This window comes from Electrophorus electricus, chromosome 10, assembly GCF_013358815.1.
Source record: "Electrophorus electricus isolate fEleEle1 chromosome 10, fEleEle1.pri, whole genome shotgun sequence".
NCBI lineage: Eukaryota > Metazoa > Chordata > Actinopteri > Gymnotiformes > Gymnotidae > Electrophorus > Electrophorus electricus.
This window is the reverse complement of record NC_049544.1, coordinates 15,097,478-15,119,313: the sequence shown is the minus strand read 5'-3', so window position 1 is coordinate 15,119,313 and position 21,836 is coordinate 15,097,478. Positions and strand designations below refer to the sequence as shown.

Here is a 21,836-nt window from a genome sequence, read left to right as displayed (position 1 = left end):
CGTCTGAAATCTCACACACGCAATTTTTATTATCATTGTTCTTGTAGATTTAGGCCTACCTGAGATATTCCTTCAGTGATAGAACAGAGAGAGCATGTTGATTTTATCTTGACATTTAGAAAAGCACTTTTCCCTGAAACTAGTTCACTCGCACATTAAGGAAGGCCATTAGTGTGCCTAAGTCTAATGAGTGCACCTTTAAATGACTCTGTATCTCCACATGCTGCTCTGAGAGAGGCTGTCTGTTGCTAAATCTCACCTCAAATGTGACTCCTGATGCATTGGCAAGAATAGAATCCCAATCTGCTATCTGCAAAGTTATCCTCTGCTATTTGAGGCGAGTGCTGGTAATTACTGATTGGCTGGCTGATTGATTGATTGATCAATAATACAATAAAGCATTGTATACTAATGATAAATTCCCAGAATAAATTCTTTGTAATATGATGTGTAATTTACCAGTAGTGTTTTTGTCATAAATGTTAGCATATTCTTGTCCACTAAATTATGTACTTAGAAACATTTATACATTTGTCAGAAATCTGTTCTCATAATTGGATGTCCACACAGTGTGACCTGAAATTAGATTTAAATGTTAAATCTGTGTCAGATGGCAAATTGCATGATTGGTAGCTAGGAACTAAAGTTATCAGCCAAATTCAGAAGAAATCTTGTAAGTAAATTGTTGCTGTTTTCTCAGTGAGTTATAGATGCTCCAAATTACCAATTGTTGGAATAGCACTGAACCTTTTGTGTATCCCCAGGTTTCTCTCAGCCTATGATGGGTTTGGGTATGAATATTGATGTTGGGGTTGTACCACTCCAGACAGAAAAGCCTCCAAGCATTGCAGACACCCAGAAACCAACATTGCTGGCCACAGAGGCACCTACCACCACTAAGAACCTTGGAGACTTGTCTGCAGGTAGAGGATGAAAAATTCAGACACACACACACCCCACAAAACATTGCTTACTTTCATCTGCTGCACAATCACAGCCAAGTCTCTTGTTTTACTGATGCAAAGAATTTCATCCCAATGTTGTTGTGCTAATATGGCAAGTCAATATTATATCCACACCATCTGCCAAATAAGGTTTATGGCAGATTCTCTAGGCCCAATGTTCAGTAATTGCCTTCCAACACTCCCCAGCTGCACTGGTGAGGTTTGGGTTTTACAGAGGATTATGGGATACAGCTGGAGAGCACTGCTGAGACTTATCATTTCAACAAACCCAGCTATATCAAAGTCCACCTAAAGTCCCTCCTTTTGCCACCATGGGGTGTTATAACCAGATACAAAGAGTCAAGCTTCATGCTTCATACATGTATGAATTTTCAATGTCAGAGCTGTTCTAACATATCTTCCATCTTAAACCCCTAAGGGTCATTAATGGCTGCAGGTGTATGGAGTGGTACAATACAGCTTGGACCCAGTGTTCTGCCATGACGGATGGCATGAATAACACAAACTTGGCCTGCCAGCCAGTACAAGTGAACCAACCTACTTGGGATGGTGGGGGTGGGGGTGCTGAGGTCTAAATAGAGATTGTATGCCTGATAAACACAGGTCTACAAATAAGGATTGGTTTATAGATGCTGAAAAGCTCAAAATTACCTCCTGAATTTGCACAGCATAATTCAGTTTGACATAACTGAAACTCTCATTTGGTTTAATAAGACCTAAAGCAGTTTGTTCGGTTTTCAATGATGTTTGTTAACATGCACAGAAGAAGTAAGCACACAAGCCAGTATCAAACAGTTGTAGTGTTTTAGTTACTGTAATTCAGAACCATGATCATTAATTGGTCATGTATCGGTATATCCCACATTGTCATTCCAACAAGCTGATGTCTTCTCTCCCTTATTCACTGGTATTAAAGCAGAAATATAATTTTTCTGAGCATCATTCATCAAAAAGACCTTCCCGCAGGAAAACATGTTCTCTCCACATATGTTTGAATTTTGGAAAGCATTTGACATTTTCAGGATGAAAATAACTAGGTCATTTTAGCATGGCATCCAGTGGCTAGTGTTATTTAGTGCACAGAGCACTGCAAAACCACTGCATTATGTCTGTAATATGGAGTTGCTTCTTCTATGTCTATATTGCAGAATAAAATACTAAAAATACACATTAAAGAGACTGAGTACAAGACAGCTGTCAAAGAGTACTGCACAAATGAGCTATGGTTGAACTTGACTGAGGTGATGTTTTTGTTGAACATTACTATTCTATTACTCTGTCAGTGGGTACCTTTTTTTTGCTATGTTGCAATTAAGTTGTTTGGACATCATTCAGATTTTTTTTCACTTAAAGGTATTTGATCAATATATTTGATCTCACTGACCATATATGACACTTGTGATTACTTTAAAACATAGAGCATTACTCATTAGAGAAAACAGAAAAAGGAGATTATGTGCTGCTAACTTTTGTTCCCTCTTTGCATATGAGGTGTCTTTGCTGACCACTGGCCACATGATGCTGGCCTTCCCTCTGACCTGCCCTTCACGCCCAGTGTTTCCACGGTGGTCAGTCTCCATGGAAGCCATTTGGCAGACAGCCCACAGGAAGCCCCTGACCACCAGTGGGCTGTCAGAGATGATGGCGCAGGGGATAGAGAAGAAAGAGAACATGAGGGTTTTGATCGCAAAAAAGAGAAGAAGAAGAAGAAACGGAGGCCAAGGGAAGAGGTCTGGGACCTGCTGGAGAATAAGAGGCACTTAGAAACTCAGAGCGAGAGCATCTCTCTCCCTGAGAACCAACAACGTCAGGCATCACCACGCAAGGACCGGGACAGAAATGAGAGCTGGGAACGCGAGGATCTCAGCCGGGGTGGTGGAAGGATCAAGAAGGGAAAAAGCCGCAAGAAGATTCCAGAAGAGTGGGCAATCCATGCAGAGCCATTTGTCCCTGCCTCAGTCTCATTGTCTGAGGGCTTTGGGGAAAAGCTAACAACTTCACCACTGGTTGGAGACATACGAGCCTGTAATCAGGGCATGGTCTCACTTGCCAAGGATTATGCTGATGAGGTCCTTATGCCATCGTCGCTCACCCAGGATCTGCTGTCGCTAACAGCAACTTCTCCACCAGTGGAGCATGAGCCTGCAGCTCACACAGCATTGTCTCCTAGTCAGGAATCATGCATTTCACCCACAGGTTCCTTGTCAGTCTCCTCAGGCTTCACAGATGTGTTTATGGAAACAGAAAGTGTTAACAAAGATAAAACCAAAGATGGCTTTAAACTTCCTGCAATGAAAGGTAAAAACGACCCTCTCACTTCCACTTTGAATGATGCCCCAGGCTTTGTGTCTGGGGGGGGACCCATTGAGGAGGCCATGTTTGAGCAACAACCCTCTTTCATTGGCTCTGCTCTTGATGCCCATGTTTTGGCTGATACCCATGTGGTTGACCCTTTGATGTCCACTCCTGGTAGTGGTGCTTTTGGATCCTCTATGGAAGCTTTGATCTCAGCTCCACCATTCTCACCATCTGGAACAGCCTGGTCTCTCAACGACTCACACCTGAACAATAGCAAAGATCCCATTGGCATAACAGGCATGGAGGGTGTTGCCTGTGAGACTTCTGTACCGGCTCCTTTATCGTCACCAAGAGGCAAAAGTCCAAAAGAGTCCAAATCAAAACAGGGCAAGAAATTCTGTTCATCCTCATCAAAGAGCCCCACGTTACCTGAAGAGAAGCTACCTTCTCCTCAAAGTTCTGTGCTGAACCCTGCCGCCCCGCCATTCTTCCCTAGTTTTGCTGAACCCCAGGAGCATGTCGCAGCTCTGCCTGTCATGCGGGAAGGTTTGTTTGTTTGGTTTTTTTTGGGAGTGTGGGATATTGATCCACTCATTGCATGACTGTGTGGATCCCCTGCTAGGGAATTGTTGCACTGGGCTTGGGTGACTAGACTCTTTACCTCCAATCACTAACATGTTTATTCCTCAAATTGATGTCCCATTATCAGGGTCCATTCAAAGCTGGCTGGCTTGGGTGTTTCAAATGGGGCATCACTACCAAACGGAGCACTGTGGCTATGCATAGGGAAGGACTCTCCCCATTAACCATGTGTGATCCAGTGTGTATACTACTAACTCTTGGTTTGCAGTGTTTCAGGGCTGCATCCTTGTTCACTCACCACAATCCACTCTGCTGCTTAATTTTCTTGCTGCCAGGGTGCACTGGACATGCTTAACATGGTTTCCTTTTACTCTGAACTTTGAGTCTTCATAACGTCTGTATTTCTCTTGTAGAACCCATTCGCTGTGCTGCACAGAAAGAATACAGTCTGACCACTTACATGGCCAGCAAAATGTCAGTTTAAGCTCTTTGAACTTTTGATTAGTAAAATGTCATATTCTCTTTCTCTCTCTCTTTTCTCCTTCCATGTCCTGTTCATGTCATCCTTTTTGCTGACTGACGTGTGTCTGTAGGTAAGTTAACATTTGGCTAATTGGATTTTTGTTTGATTTATGTTGCAGTAGTGTTAAAGTTAACTCTGTTGTGATTTAAATGGGACCCATTTAAATGGGCTGAGTGACAAGGTGAAAGGAGCAGTGCTTTTGAAACATACTGATGGGCATATCAAATCATTTCATAAGTTAAAATGTGCCATGACACAAGACAAAGGGCATGAAGGTTTGATTGCTGTCACATATCAACAGCAACATCACATGTGTTATTATACAGGCTAATGATACTAAGAATGCTCTTTTCTATGAAGGTTGAGATTTTTAGTGCGTTTGTTTAATAATTTTGTAGATTTACCTCCAGACACTTTTTTTTCCAGACACCTCCCACATTTTTACTCAGTAAACAATTGTACAAACTGTCATTTTAGACATTTATTACCCATTTCTTTACTATTTTATTAATATATTTCACTCCTTTTGTGAACCAAACACTTTTGGTAAACTTATTTCAATCATTATGTATGCTTTCACATGAAATATGGAAGATTTCTATAATTAGACCTCATATTTTCAGCTGTATAGCCATATTACTACTTTATGCAGTGCTATAGGGCAGAGGGACCAGGTCTTGCATTCAGCAGTGTTATACAATTTCTGGTACAGTTCCAATGAGCAAACAAAATCAAGTCTGATTGAAAATCTATTTGAGACATTTATATAGGAAGCCCTATACAAATGTATGTATAAGTGAATAATTCAACACATGTAACAAGCATGTATATACATAGCATGAATAAGTAACTCATAACTGAAATTAACAACACCTTATATGCTGACATGACAGTGACATTAGGATATGTGGGACATTCGGGTTACATAATATTTCTGAATGATAAGGTACGTTGATGTCCATCTGCTGGTACATGAGGCTGTGAGCTATTGACTGTAATGAGGCGGGGGGAAATTATCCATATTTACATCTAGGCCACATTGGGTGAACAAGTAGCTCCTATAAATAGTACAGTGACACACTCCCACCCAGTAGGCATGGCGTTATGATTAATGAATAGAGAAGAGGAAGACAGTTTATAATCACTCTGAATATCTTCCTACATTTCCTTTCCATTCTGCAAATTTACATCGACATGGGTCATGAACTGTATGGTTCTCTTTAGTAAACAGTAGACTCTTAAACAGGAAACAAGTGACTCTTAATATTTATTGATTTAAGTGGTTTATAGAGGTTTTTTGTTTGTTTGTTTCAGGCTGCTTATGACACACACACATGAAATGGTGTGACTCCTAAAAGGCAATATGTCATAAATTATACAGTCACATATTTTGTAGTCCATGTCATAAAAGAAATAACTACATTACTGGTCTGAAACTATTTGACCAATCTTATTTTATGTATTTATTATTATTATTATTATTATTATTATTATTATTATTATTATTATTATTATTCCTTTATTTTTAAATGTTGAAAATAAAAAAGTGGTGTGTTCTCTTGTTTGTTTAGAGTAGTTAATTATGGGGATTGATATGATGCTGAAAAGGCAGACTGCATGATGAGTGGGTACATGTCTAGTTTACATTTACAGTATTTAGCTGACACTTTTATCCAAAGCGACTTACAATTATGACTGAGTACAGCTTGAGCAATTGAGCGTTAAGGGCCTTGCTCAGGGGCCCAACAGTGGCAGCTTGGCAGTGGTGGGGCTTGAACCAGCAACCTTCTGATTACAAGTCAAATACAAATACAAGAGTAAATGTAAGATGACAACTTTGATATGGTTCATCAACTAATGCTCATTGGTTTGATTATGAAATATGCAGACACATTTATCTGACACTTTTTATACAAACCAGCTTACAATTATGACTAAATACAATATGAGCAATTGGGGGTTAAGGGCCTTGCTTAGGCACTCAACAGTGGCAACAGGTCTTGAACTGGCACTCTTCTGATTACAAGACAAATATTTTAACCACTGAGCTACCACTGCTAGTTACTGATATCAATGAATATTCTAAATTAATTATATCATTGAATTGTTTACACACCCAGAAATCTGACTGTGAAAATATTAAATTGTGGGGGAAAAGCAGCATTACAGTGGCTGTCTGCCTCGCGACTTCTTGTGTAGGCCTCGGCCGCTGCACTGAATGCGCTGCATGACTGACAGGAGTCACACCACTTGCAGTGCTCAGCAGGTAACGCAGAAATTAGCGAATAAATCCACAACAACCATGTGGTAACTGTGGTAGATGTGGTAACCATGTGGTAACTGTGGTAGATAGTTCACAACTCGAAGAGTGATTTGCAATTTGGGTTAGCAGATGGTGAAACTGAAACCTTGCCTACAGTTAGCCTACCATCCACTAGCAATCCGAGGCAGCATCTAAAAAATGACTAATGTTTGTTAGTATGGCCTAATGTTTGTTAGCCTTTTTTATGCTAGCTAGCTTGCTAGGGTTTGGGAAGTTCTAGTGTTAATAATGTAAGTAGCCTACTTTCAGTTTTAATAGTACTTTATTTTAAATTATCCATCGGGGTAAAACATCTTTGTTGTCACATTTCTTGGAATTATGTGCCTTAAATTTATTTAAACAAAAATACAAATGTGTAGGGTACTGTACTGACTCAATAGATATCGAAGCCTAGAGACAGAAGCATCATGCACTGAAAGTCCTCAGTGGTTTTTTATTCCGTTTCCTGACACGTAAGAGATAAACTCATGTTTATGTTGACAAAAATATTTCTACAAGTAGTCTCTTGCTGTACTAGTTTGCACTGTTATGCACATAATTAAAAAGAAATTCAAATGGTTCATTCTTTTTTTTAACGAAATACGACATAATTTTGGCCAATTTTGACAACACTAACGACGAAATTGAGGTTTAGAGTTATTTGGGGTCAGAGTGTGTATATTCCTGTCGGCATCTCGCTCGCTCGCTGCGTGCGTGCGTGTGTGCGCGCGTAAGCGCGCATGCGCATGCGGCAGTATGACACAGCTGTCTCGGGTGGTTCGGTAATTTTCAGTTCTCTTTTCAGTGGGGTGGGTCTCTGTCACTGAGGCTACTATTTAATTCAAAGTGGGAGGGAAGACACCAGGGTGTGGTGTCAGACTTCTCAAACTGACGGTATATATACTTTGTATGGTGTTTTTGTATGCATCTGTGAATAGGTCTGGTCTGTGTTTGCATGTTTGATTATCATCTTTCAATTAATGGACATATTTTAAGTTTAAATTGTGAATGCAATATTGAATAGTGTCAAACTTTCTGGGAAGCCAGTGCATTTATATATCTTGTATGATTATAGATAGAAAGATGTTTTTAAAGACTTGAGCTTATGGCCCCATGCACATGGTGTTTTAATTTATTGCACCATGTCCTTTATTTATATATAGGAGACAGCTTGAAACAGCATGAATAATGTTTGCTGTCATGCGATCCTGTGATTGGCACTTCTAACTGCCTCTCTAGGCAAATTGTAGCTCTTAATTTGCAGTTTACAGCCCATGACAGTTGACACGTTTTTTTTTTTAATTGAAGAAATTAGTTATATTTTTATTCCTTTACCAGGATTAATTCCTCAATTGCATATTTAAATATAATTCATAAAAATGTCTATGTTCAAGTAGAGAACAGAAATTCCCATGCCTAGTAGACTCTCGTCTACTTCTTGTCTTAAGCACAAGCAATTTTTAATTTCAATCCTTTTTCAAAGGTTAAGACAGTAAACAAATTCACTGATGTACATTACTAAGACTAGCCAAAGTACTTGAGCTTTCAGCAGCAAGACAAGAAATGTTGCAGTGCCACTGAGCACAGCTGTTTGGCTAACATGCTGTTATGAGGACAGAGGCTTTAATTTTAGAAGCCATGGGTTTAATGAGGTCATCTGTACAAGGGTTGTTGAGTAGAAGGCCGGCGAGTTACTCTTCCAATCTCAGGAGCCATGTCATACAACTTACGTAATGCCAAGCCAGTAAGGTCACTGGCTGTCAGAGAGGTGGCAGGGAGGAAAGGGCCTGGAGCCCACGAACCTCTCTTTGCAGATTTTCTAAACATTTTCTGATCATGCAGAGCTGTGATGTCAGACTGTCTGGAATGATGGGCACCCCCCCCCCCCCCCCCAACACTCTTCCAGAGTCCTGGTAGTATAATACCATTTTAGATTTAGTCACAGATTAAGGACTTTTTTTAATAACATTTCAGTTGTAATATTAATTTTTATATAATTTATCCTCCTCTGTATTTCTGAATGAAAATTATTTATCTTTTTCTTTTAACTTTGAAGAATAAAGTACACATTTTCAATTTGGTTCTACTTTTTCAAATGTACTCTCTGGTAATGTGCTTTTATGTCATTGAAAGTTTTTTTTTGTTTTGTTTTTTGTTTTTTTTTTTCTCCCTTTTTGGATGGCTTAGTATCACTTTGACTAATGTAATAAGGTAGGGTTATTGGCTTGAAGAACCTAATTAGGACTGGCTGTGCGAATGTCAGTGAGTTTTTTCAAGCCCCCTGTTGTGCAAAGATTCTCAGGTGTGTCTCAGCAAAGCTATTTTTACCCACATACCGAATAGGTCAGTACAGAAACACCTTCTCCACAGCAGCTATGCTGTACACAAGAGTTTATATCAATTTCATATGCAAATGGTTGTTTTTGTAAGAATGCTTCAACACTTTTGAGCATATTTTTGTATTCATAATAAACTGGGGCATCATTGCAAGATCTGTGAATGTAGGTTATTTAAGTGGTTTGTTATTTATTTAGCTATTGTGAGACATTGAATTGGTGGTGAGTAAGCGAAAAGCTATGTAAATTAGAGGGAAAAAATGCATTTAGAAAAAATAGCCAAAAAGGTCAGCCCATTGACTTTTTCTGTGTTACCCATTGGCAGACAGAAAGGGGTGGGACCAACCAGTTGCTATGGTGACTAAAGGACAGCTGATGTTTCCATGGTAATGGGGACAGATGCTTAAGTAGGCTTAGGGAAAGCTAAGCATGGCTCTAGTTCATCCTTGTGCAGATAACAAATGAAAAGATACAAAATATTTTATGATAAGATGTCATAAAACACACATATCAGTGTACCCTTTTGCCTAGAAATAATAATAATTCTGTTCTGAATTAATCCATTGTATTTTTTAATGTAAAAGAAACATAATAATGCTTTTTTATATACATGTTTTACAAATATACCAGATACTGTAGTTTTACAGCCCTGCCAAAAATATTGATGATGGATACATTAAACAAATGTTTAGCAGCACTTTGTAACAGTATGTTAATTATTGAGATATGGAAATCAGGCAGCCTTAGGCTTGGTTCTATAACAGGCTCTGGAACTCATTGGCTTCCAAAAAAGGTGGGTGGAATAAGCGAGAGAACAGACTGCGTTCAAAGAATAATCACGGGTTGCTTCAAGATGCAGGAAACTGGAATGGGCAGTACTTATATAATGTCTGGCTTTTTTGACACAGGTGGCATAGTCTAGTCTGTATGATGGGATTATTTTTCAGAAACATTCACTCTGTACTGATGCTTAAGATAATTCTCTAAGCAGTGCAGTCAAAAGGCATGTAGTATGGACAATTAAATCACAATGAATTCCACAGTTTATTCAAACTCTTTAACTAAGTTACATTAGTTGAACAATCATCTTTATTCCAGGGAAAGTACAGGTTTTATTCTGGGATTATTTACTCACATTTGATATTCTGCCCAAATAATCCCGTTTAACCTAAATGTCTAACCAAAGAAGCATTCCCCTCAAAATGAATAAATTGAATCCATAATTGTAATAACACAAATCACTGCGTCATATGAATGCTAATCCGAGACACCCAGGATCTCCGACAATGTTGCATAACCTTTGTGAGCAAGCCACTGGCATGAGGAACCTAACTGCACCCGGGAAGGTTCTCATTCTACTATGAAGGCTTAATAGTGTATATACATCAGTCTGCATTTCTGAGTATGCACTTATACATTCAGAAAAATCCACTCAATTTTCCAAGTACAGGATAAGGAAATGCCCATGCTGGGAGCTTTGTTGAATCATACTACTGTGAACTTGATTTTTCCAAATCATCATTTTAGTGAGAAATTAATTTGGATTTGGGACACTGGGTAGAATGTTCCTTTAAAACCATTTTAGGCATTGGGTGCAACAGGCAGGGCTGTTGCACATGGGGTGTGCATGTCCCAAATGGAAATAAATCTTATTTTTAACTGACTGTTCTACACACTTGTAGCTCATACATATTTAATTGCAATTGCTCTAAAATCTGTCAGTACAGCCCTGTCATTGCCAGTTTTTGCCCTGGGTTATGTTGTTGCCAGGTCAGCTGAGGTTGGTGGTTTGCTCCAGGCTATTAAAACATTTCTGTTGATCACCATGTATGACAATAATAATATACTGATGGGGCTCTTTTACTGTTTTAAACATTTCTGTGCCACTTTTAAATCATAATTACAGGAGGTTGACTGTAGAGGTGAATCTCTTGTATTTTAGCACATATATAAAGTATATGAACATTCAAAGGTAGCAATAATCATGACTGTGTCAAGTCACATAGGTCTCTAATTGTAAAGTTTAGAAACAAAATTGATTTCACTGGATGTATGTCCAGTCTGATTTAACAGAAGAGCCCATGGCTCCATATTTCCACTTCAGAAATCTGTTTCTGCCTCAGTTTGCACCTTAAGTGCCCACTGCCAGCACTTGCTTATCTGCGCTCATTCTTTCTCCTTTTAGAATTCACCAGGCATGAGTTTCAGACATTTGGCCGTTCTGTTAAATATAAATGCAAATAAAAAGATTCTAAATGACAGAAGTCTAATTTTATCTGTTCAGTTCAGTTGTTTGCGTCTGTTTCCTGTCTTCTACCACTCCTTCCTCTTGCACAGTCGTCATCCCCTTACTCATCCACCCTGTTCCTGAGATCAATATGTCTGTGAGTGCAAATGGCCCCATGCACCCACTCCCCCACCAGCAGCCGTCACGGTGACAAGGCTCCTGTTGCCATGGTAATGGGAGGCAGTTGCTTTGGAGACTTAAGGAAACGGGGCTACCAAGGAAACAATTGCTGTTCACTAGAGGGCCTGGGGGAGGTGGGTTATTGAGCTAAACATAGAAACGCGGCAGCCAGTTTAAGTCCCTCCTGCCCTCAACTGCTTTGTCTTCTCTGTATTAGCGTTCCAACTCATTTTTCCATGTAGTCACCTGTGCTGCTACCGTCACTATGATTAATGCCGTAGCTATGCCAACGACTCCACACAGCTTTGAGGATCAGGGAATGAGATTTCTTTTGCTCTTCAGTTAAGACATCCTCTCTTCTGAATTCACCTAAATATAGTATATCCTATTAATAGTTTACTGCAGTGAATTGAACCACATACATATAGTAGACATATCCAGGTAAGCTTAGTGTTTTTAATTGCCACTGACTTGTAACTTAATTTTTCAATATGAGCTACAACTTTTCTTTTTTTTTTCTTTTTTTTTTTAATTCTGGACAATCTATAGACTGGCTAGAGTACAGTGTTCCACATTTTGGGCTCACAGACAAAATACAGACACAGGCAGCCATTTTATTTTCCTGTGTGTGTGTTTATTTATTTTTATTTATTTATTGTGCTTATGCAGTAAGCCCTAATAATTTTAATTGCCAGGTGAGTGGGGTCATTGCTGGAGAATGACATTAGATGTCTCTAAGGGCCTAAGGCAGCACTCTTTAGAATAAGCGACACACATCTGATGCCCCTGGAACACTGGCCCTGTGGTGCCAGGCTTAATAGTACTGCAGCCACAAGTATGCCAGCCACTCATTGGCTTGCTGTTCATGTTGTGCAAATGCTGAAGGTAATGTAGACATGTGCATGAAGAAGTCAGATTTAATGCAGTAATAATTTTATAATACTCATCATGAATGGAAAAATGAATGATTTTTTTTTAATAGTTTCAACTTGCTAAATAAAAAAAATGGTGAGGAAAAAGTGGATTTGGGGGGAAAAAACAACCACAAGTTGTGAATGTGACTGTCAACCTTTTGTGAGCTAGATTAAGAGGATATGCTAGCTGAATGCCTACAGACAGTGGGTGTTTGCTCTTGAATTGACCTTGAGACAGCAAGTAAAATCTCATCTTTTTGATTTGCTTTCATTCTTTGTGCTGCTCTGTGTCTTTGTCAGTCTGTCAGCATGCAGGTGATTGGTACTTGGTGCCAAAGGTGTCTTCATGAATGAGAGTCTTGAAATGTTTTTTTTTACAGTCAGCCTCAGTCTCTTGTCAGAATGTGTTTTTACAATATAGGATTTATGTGTCTTTTTTTTCTGTTGTTTTGGTTACTTTGTTCTGAAAACACATTTTACATGAATACTTATATATTATCATGTTAAACATAAACATAAAATACAAGGATTGGGTTAGACTTAAAAAAAAAAGAAAGATTTTTTTGGTCCCAATGTTCCCATTTTTTGAGAATGTAGTACACACGGGGTAAAGTTCTTGTTGTTTTTCAAGATTATTTCACTGTTGTGTTTTGTCAGAGTTTATGGTGGTTAGGCATCTGCTGTGCTGTCCACCAAGTTACCCACTGTGAGTTTAGACACAGGCCACCTATGTGTTGAGATCATAGACTATAGGCTACAGTTCAGCTTTGTCAAGGGGCACCATTTTCCACCAAATCTGGCATGCTTCCAGTTTTGTTTTTCTCCCTCCCTGTTCATCTTCTAGTTTTCCCCCTGTCTAGCATGACAGTAGTGTGCCATTCCACTGAGAGTTGCTTTAGCTTAGGCATGCTTGCTTACACACACACACACACACACATACACACACACACACATCACTGTTAAGGGAGCAATATATAGCATTAAAATAGCATTATCATATTTAGGGTTGTGGTGGGACTTCAGGGTAGTGATGGAGGGAGCCCCCAGCAGGTAGCCTGAGAACGTGTAGTGGATAGATGAAGGTGGAACAGAATGAGAGTGAAAATATACTGGATGTCTAAAGTAGGACATTACAATGCGTTGAAACAGAGAATGATATTACACTGACATGAATGCGAAGCTGTGAATATTTGGTCTAAAATCAGGCAGTGTGAGTAGACTGGTGCAGCAATTTCCATGTTGTGAGCCTGTGAGCACTTGCTCTGGTTATATGTCACGTAAGTCTCCCTTGGGCAAAAGTCATTAGCTACATGTACTCTCTGATTACACCCAAAGCAGGATGCTTAAGGAAAGGTGGTGGTTTTTCAGAATTTGGAGGGAGTGGAAGAGAAGAGGGAAGAAAGATGCGGGGGGTTGGGGAGGGGTGTAAAGTGGACAACGTGGAGGAAACCAGTGAGGCAAAGGGGGCGGGCTCATCTGAACGGGAGGGAGTCATTTTTCTCTAGCAGCAAATAAGCTCTCACAGAAGGACTCACATGGCCTGAGCCAAGGAAATGGCTGTCAGATGAGGAGGCAGGGAGGGAGGGTGAGTGAATGTGTGTCAGAGTGAGGAAGAGAGAGCAGCGCGTTAAGCTCAGTCTCAGTCTCACAGCTTCTTGCTCAATTGTGGAGTGCAGAGACAGGGAGAGCAATAGCGTCACACACTGCCAACCACTGCCGGCCAAATCGCAACCAGAAGAGAGAATTCCACATTTTTTTTTTTTTTTGTAATAAAGAGGAAGAAAAGGAAACAATAAGAGAAGACAAAGAAGATCAGATAAGGAGCAGATAGTGACACTGAGAGGAGGAAAAGAATGTCCTCTCTCTCCAACCAGCAGCCTGCATCTCCATTCCCGGAGTACAGTGAACTGTGCAAGGTTCCTTCCATGTCCACACCCCCTGAACCCCAGGGATGGGATTGGCAGCATGGTGACATGGCAACGCCAAGGAGCTTCGCAGGTGCTCCGAGAGCTCCAGGACTGACAGATGAAGACAAGTTGTGTTTCTTTGACCCTCCAGCAGGGGCAGGCGTGGAGTATGAGCTGAAGGTGCCTGGAAGAGGGGTGATTCCTGGAAGCATGTCACTAGGCAGTGCAGGTGATAGCCCAGACAGCCCTCTGTCTTCATCTCCCTCACCTGCATCCCCTGGGAAATACACAGCACCTTTGGGATGTACAGGTAACAGTGGAATGACTCTTCCTTCAGTAGTGGGAGTAACAGGATCACCTGCCCAGCATACAGATGTCTCTTCTTCTCTAGAGTCTACGAATCCAGACAGTGGAGGAGGATGGACCTCTTCCCTCAGGCCAGAGACTGAACCCAAAGCGAACCCCCCTCAGACACCCCCTAACTACTGTGTCATAGGCATCATTAATGACAGTTACCTCGAGGGCGGAGGTCCTGGCAGCAGACAGAGGGCCGAGGGCTCATCCGAGGACAGCGAGGGAGAAGCGGAGGACCTGGCGCCGTGCTTCATGGGCCGGGCTGAGCAGCAGCGCAAGGCCATGAGGAGAGCCATGTCCGAGTGTTCACACCTCTCTGTGCCAGCCAGTCTAGAGCTCCCGGACAAGTACCCCGGCGGTGGTGTGCTGGACGAGTTCACCTCCTCGGGAGGTGGGCCACGCCGGCCTCACTCTGCTGCCATGAAGCGCTCCCTCACCGTGGCTGACGATCAGCCCCCGACTCCTCCACCAAGCCTATATGGCTACGGGGCCACACGCACTGACCTGCAGCCTGACTCTGATGGCCCCCTTCACCTCTCCCCCTTCCCACCGCTTAAGCGCAATGGAGGCTTCCCACGCTCACCCATGGAGAATGTTCCGGAAGGTTCAATTGTAGACAAGGACCAAGGTGTGCTGTTGCCGGTGCCAGACCTTGCTCTTCGAGCTTTGAATGGCTCCCCTGGTGGTACTGATCGCACCACTGATTCATTCATTGTACCTGAGGGTAGGTGATGTTACCAGTATCACAAGCTTACACCATCTTATTGTTTAGGCTGTAAATGAAATGCACTGCATGAAGGGATAATGATAAACATGTTATCTTTTTTTTACATATTTTTAGGGCATGTATTGATAGTGGATGATGGCATTTTAAGTAGCAATACCTAATCCAGGTTTAGGTAAACATTGAGTTTAACAGCAGCAAACAAAAGGATTGTTGGCTTTTTGAAATGAATATTTAGAATTTTTTCTTATTGCCTAATATATACCTGGCAGTCTGTGAGCGTACCTTGGCGTTTGTATGTGCTTGTGTGTTTGTCTGTGCGCCTGTGTTGGTGTGTGTGTGCACATGTCTGCAGGTGCACATATGTCTGCATGTGTGTGTGTGAATACATGTATCGTTGCATATGAGCAAAAGTTTCATTGCACATTAGCAACTGGTGAATGACACTGGGGTTATAGAACATGAGTCACACTGCTAGATTATGCTAATAGGTTGGCCTAACAGCAGTTTAGAGTCTCGAGCCAGACGGTCTCATGGCGTCTCTCTGCGTGCTTCAGCCGAGCTTACGGCACAGCGGCATCACGCCACTCTGCCAAATCCTTTTCCATCACCCCCCCCCCCATCCCCCCCACCTCCGCCTCTGCACTCTGTCTGCACATTTCTCAGATTCTGTTTGTTTGCCTTATAAATGTCCCCACCTCTTGTCATGATGTGATATCACCATGTTCAGGACAGTCCCTTTGTATCATGTGCAGTGGAATAGTAGCAAATGTACTGGAGAGCTTATTTGCAGCAGCTTGTTTTTTTCCTCCTGTTCTGCAAGGTCAGTGAGTGAGGACTGAGCACTCTAACTGCAGCATGTGTGAATATGAATCATCACTATCGGTGTATACCTGTCAGATTTGGCTCTTCATTCATTGTTGCCAGCTTGGCTGATACTGAAAAGGGGGATTTGTTTTAAAAAAGAAGGAATACACTAAATATTATTTGTAGTATAATACTGAAGTGTTAATTTTATGTTTGCCATTCCTAGCCAGTTTTAGCTCTTATAGAGCATGTCTGAAATACTTGGCTACAAATGGGTGCAGTTGAAAGAGACAGATTATTTTGGAAGAGCCTGCATAATTTTTTTACTTTTTTATACTTTTATATTTTCTTTCAGTGAATCAAGATTTCAGAAAGCAACTCCAACTTACTTTATTGATTTGTGTTTCAAGTCTCAATTTGGACTTGAATCTGGCAGGGTTTTTTTTTTTTTCTCTATTGCAACACAGTCGTTCACATATTAGCAAAAATAACGATGACAACAGCAGGAGTTCTAGAAGAGCATGCAATTACTATTCTCATCATGCCTGCTATTAAAAAATTAAACCAAAACCACAATTCCCAGAGCTTGGCTTGTCTAGAGGCACTGCTTGTCTATGGCACTGCTTCAGTGGTTGCCATTGTGCTATAAGCTAGACTAAATTCTGTGAATGCACATGTACAAAACTCTTTGTTGTCTGGAGTGAAGCCAACATTTGTTCCACAGTTAATCAGTATGTATTTTTCTTTACTATGTAAGCACAACAATGAAACACCCATCATACTCTAGCGACGACACAGTTATATATTGCTATCTCTGCTTAGCTAACACTGAATCTTGCCCTCTAAAAGATGTGGTTTAGCTGATGTTGAATTTACCGAAAACTAATAAAAAATGTGCTGCTTCTTTTGTACTTCTTTTGTACATCATATGCTGTCAATTAAACAGGTGAAGAACAATGGACAGCACAAAAGCACTGAGCTGGGATAGATGGTATAGTAATTATCTGACACCTTATGCGTAAAGCCCCAATCAGAAATTTCTAGAGCAGTGGCACAGATGCTGTTGGACAGGCACTAAGCTGAGGGAGATTTGTAGTTGTACATATATCAGGACATACAGTATTAGTGTTGATATTTGAAAACCTTTATTGTTACCATAGTGAATTCTGGTCAAACAGTTGTCAATTCTTGATTGGTCTTGTTAAGATAGAAAATAGAATCAATCAACTTCAGCTGCCAACTGTCTTCCTTACATGTTTCATTGTTGGGCTGCAATATCTAGGTGAAGACATTGACAACACCAGTAGTAACCAAGTGTTGCCAAATGTTTTCATCAATTAGTTGCTGCATATCTAGCAGTATCAGTTCATTGAATGAGCTAATCATGTGAAAGATAACAGAGGCTACATTTGTGGGAAGCCTTCTAAAATAGGGAAGCACTTTTATTGACATGTACCAGGAAGCAGCCCATTTTAAAAAGCAGTTCTTGTCAGCAAACTATGGGCCTAGAACTTTAACAGTTTAATAGTTCTCAATTTGAATGTTGCATAAAGGTTCTGGGATGAAACATGCATGTGTCTTAAGAAATAAATACATTTTCTTAAAAGAGCTTTTTTCCAGATGGTGAAAGATGATTGATATATATATATATATATATATATATATATATATATATATATATATATATATATATATATATATATATATATATATATTTGCCAGGCCTTTTTGATTTACTCCATCTGGTTTGAGTCACAGCATAATAAGAAAATCTAATGTTCTTTATAAGATTTTAAGATGTATTTCAATTACTGAATCATACCGAGCATAGTCTAGATGTCATGGCTTTGAAGAATTACTTTCTACTAAAGATTTTAACTGAGCATGTAGATGAGTAAAGTGTTAGTATTTTGGACATAAATCCATATCTATACAAACCTTCAAAGAAGTCAGGTTCTCTTTTTTGGAAGAAAAAACGTGTAGTTCATTTTATTCTTTACACGTAAACTAGGCTTTTGATTTAGAGCTGCTTGCTGTTGAGCAAATGTCAGTACCTCAGAAACGTAGCTGAATCTTTTTGGACCTCTTTATTGAATGTCTCATGTGACCATGAACAGCATACCTGTGATTTTTAAATCTAATAACATCTGTGGTTTAACAGTGCAATCCTTATATGCGATTACTAACCACTTTCAGTGTTAAAGGCACCTACATTGCTCTTTCTCACAACAGTTCCATCAGTGTGATCTACTGAGATGGCAGTTACATTCAACGTTTCATGTAGATTCCATTGTTTCCACAACTCCCGTTTTTTGCTTTCATGTTTTAATACTTGTTAACGATACCTTCGAGAAACTGCAACTGTTTCCTGCGCTTTATTTTTAACTGCATTCACATCCCTAATTTGAAAATTATACACAATTATACAGCAGCCTTGTCGTTATTAAACAAAGAAATTAGTCTTTAATTTCTCTGTTCACAAAAAGAGAGTAAAGTACTTTGTTAAGTAAAAGACAGACAGGCAGTGAATCTTGTTTCTAACCAGATTCCCTAAAAAGGATTTGCAAAATGCAGAGTCATTGTTTACCACAATGCCTACTGCATCAGGATTCTGGGCATTATAGGTCAGATCATTTTTGTCTGTATTTTTATTTATATATATATATATATATATATATATATATATATATATATATATATTCAGCTTGCATTTTTATTGAATGTTCACTTATCTCAATTATGTAGTATTATCATCAGCAGCATGTGAGCCATAAAGAATGGCTTCATGGAGCTGTCGATTTGTGTTCGTGTGTGTTTCAGGTATTACTGTCGTGGTTTATAGATTAAGCTTTGGGGGTCAGAGCTTGAGACATAACATTAGTGGCTGTATATCATACTTAGAGCAGTCTCTAGCAGTCCTTGTTCATGGCAGTACTTCATATAATATGCTTCATAATATTTTTCTGGCAGGTTAAGTACTGTAGCATATGAAACTGAAACAGTCAGTGATGTTTCCCATTTGTGCTGACTGGAAGTCAGTTTTGGTGTGTTTTGTAAATGAAATTAAAGTCTGATATGAATGAGAACATTTGTCCTGGATCAACACAAAAATGTTGTTCTTCACCGAGACCTTGGCCAAAGACAGCTTGTTTGTTTTTAAGACTTTGACCAAACCATCCTATTCTCTGCAATGTGGCCTAATCTGGCGTAAACTCATTGCTTTTGCACACTGATTGAGCTTTCGTATTATTAAAGGAATCCAGTATTTACTTACTTTAACTTTGTATGTGTTTATTTTAGGTTTTAAACTTTTTTTATCCATCAGCATTTTTCAATTGTTGCTTTGATTTATGAAATACAGCATGTATTGCAACATTATGAAACTTTTTGGCTTCCTGTTACTACTCAATTATATTCATTAGTTAAGCAACAGGCAAAGTGTATGGAGTTGTTCTGACATCAAAGATCATTTACATCATTGGAGATTTTTGTTCATTTAGGAAAGAAAAATCTACTTGTACATGTAGTTGATAAGTGACAAGTGTTTTATAACCTGATTATCTGTTTAATTTTCTTATCTAGTACATCTATTATAAAAGGTTATTCACTCTCAGCAAGGTTTGCTGTATCATTTTGCAAGTTGTTGTACTTGAAGGATATGGAATAAACAGTTTTGGCTTTTATGTTAATATCATTTTAAAAATTGCTAATTGGAAAATTGAATGAGGCAGGAGCTTACTCATATTCTAGAAAATAGAATTTTTAAGTTTGTTCCCTCTTCCACGCAGTTAAAATGGAGCAAAACAAGCCAGAGCTGGAAAAAATTGAGAACATCCAGAAATCTGACGTGTTTGACCAGATAGGTGAAGTACAGAAGATGGACAAGATTGAGAAGACTGAGAAGATTGATCAGACAACCAAACTGGGCAAAGAAGAAAAGACTATCATATTAGACAAAAAAGAAAAAATAGATATTAATGCATTTGACAAGGTGAGCCAATTTGAAAAGACAGACATAGTTCAAAAGTCAGATAAAGCAGCCACAGCTGAGCAACTTGAAAAAATAGAAAGCAAGGATAAACCAGAACAAACAGCTTTCAGTGAAAAGGTTGAAAGATCTGAAAAGGTTGAGAAGATGCCAGAACTAAAGGCTATTGGAGTTGAAATGGATCAGCCTTCAAAGATGGACAAAGAAGAGAAGGTGGAGAAGGTAGAGCAGAAGGCAGAAACCATCAAACCTGAGAAAGAGGAGTTAGATTGCAAACCAGGCAAGGACAAAGGTGAAAAAGAAAAACTTGATCAGGAGGCAGATGACAAAGCAGAGAAAGAAAAACCTGAGAAAGATAAGCTTGATCAGAAACAAGAAACTGGCAAAGTTGAACAAGAGACAGTAGAACAGAACACAGTCAAGAATCAAATGGAGTTAGGCCTAGATGAGACCCTAAAAATGGATGTAAAGACATGCAAGGAACCAGACAAGCAGGAGAAAAAAGACACAACTACCAAAGGGCAGAAGGAGGACAAAACTGAGAAGGCCAAAAAAACAGCAGCTAGGCCTGTGACAACCAATGGTGTCTGCGCTACACCAGGGAAAGACCTGCCCAGTCCAGAGAAGAAAACCAAGGTAAGTTAGATACTTTTATCCTTATTCTCTTTCTCTGCTGGTAATGCCAATGTAGGGGTTTTTTGTATGTTATTACACACACACACACACACACACACACACACACACACACACACATACAGAGAGAAGCGCATGAGCATGTATACACACAACTCACACAGAAATCAATAGGAAATGACATCAGCTTTATTATGCATACATTATATATTTCATTTCATGCATCAAGTAAACAGAAGCTCTGTCTGTCTTCTCTTGTCCTATGTCCTTCTTCTTTGCTTACTTGTGTTACAAAACAGCCTGAATATTAAATATTATAGTGCTAGTCAATCTAATGATTGAGTATGTGTTTCATATTTAGTGCTGCTTCTTCTGCTGGTATCCTGCCCTGTTATCATTTGTCCTTTTATTCTTTCGTTACTCGTTTGCTCTCCATTTGTTGGGTCTGTCCATCCATCCATGCAGCCTGTTGCCGGGGCAACCAAACCTAGCTTGGCCAAGCCCCGGCCAAGCACGGTATCTAATGCTGCAGCTGCTCCCAAGCGTCCAACCCCGACCCCAACCCCTACCTCCACAACCACCTCCTCTGCCACACTCAGCAAAAAAGCACCCATGCACAAGGCATCTGCACCCCCGGCTGGCACTAAGCGGCCTGCTTCGGCTGCCAGCCGGCCCTCTACCACAACCTCAGCACCCAACGAGGTTAAGCCTAAGGTGAGTCCCTTTGCCCTGCTATGGGGATGGGAAGCTTCCCACTTCTGAAACCCAGAAACAACCCTGAACTTTTGGTCCAGACATAATGCAAAACCTGCTTACATGGATGCCGTCTCTGTGATCCATCTGTGATGGTGTCAATGCTCGACCACATCGAACGCCTGCTACACCACATTGTATTTATGCTGTGCACTTGGTGTGTGTGTGTGTGTGTGTGTGTGTGTCTGTGTTTTTTTTATTTATATATATATATATATATATATATATATATATATATATATATATATATATATATATATATATATATATATATAAATATAAATAAAAAAGACACACACACACACACACACACACACACACACACACACACACACACACACAC

At 39.9% G+C, this 21,836-nt stretch overlaps 1 protein-coding gene across 7 annotated transcripts in view; it reads left to right on the top strand.

Moving 5' to 3' along the window:
* Positions 1 to 21,836, top strand: part of LOC113572988 (microtubule-associated protein 4) — a 65,206-nt gene that overhangs the window by 29,480 nt on the left and 13,890 nt on the right. For 5 of the 7 annotated variants that reach the window (XM_027002977.2, XM_027002981.2, XM_027002979.2 and 2 more), the window contains 4 exons: positions 765 to 923; positions 2,457 to 3,809; positions 19,908 to 20,743; positions 21,206 to 21,454. In XM_027002977.2, coding sequence (XP_026858778.2) covers positions 765 to 923; positions 2,457 to 3,809; positions 19,908 to 20,743; positions 21,206 to 21,454 — 2,597 coding nt within the window. The remainder of the gene's footprint in view (positions 1 to 764; positions 924 to 2,456; positions 3,810 to 19,907; positions 20,744 to 21,205; positions 21,455 to 21,836) is intronic. The other 2 variants (XM_027002982.2, XM_027002983.2) reach the window with 2 other exon arrangements.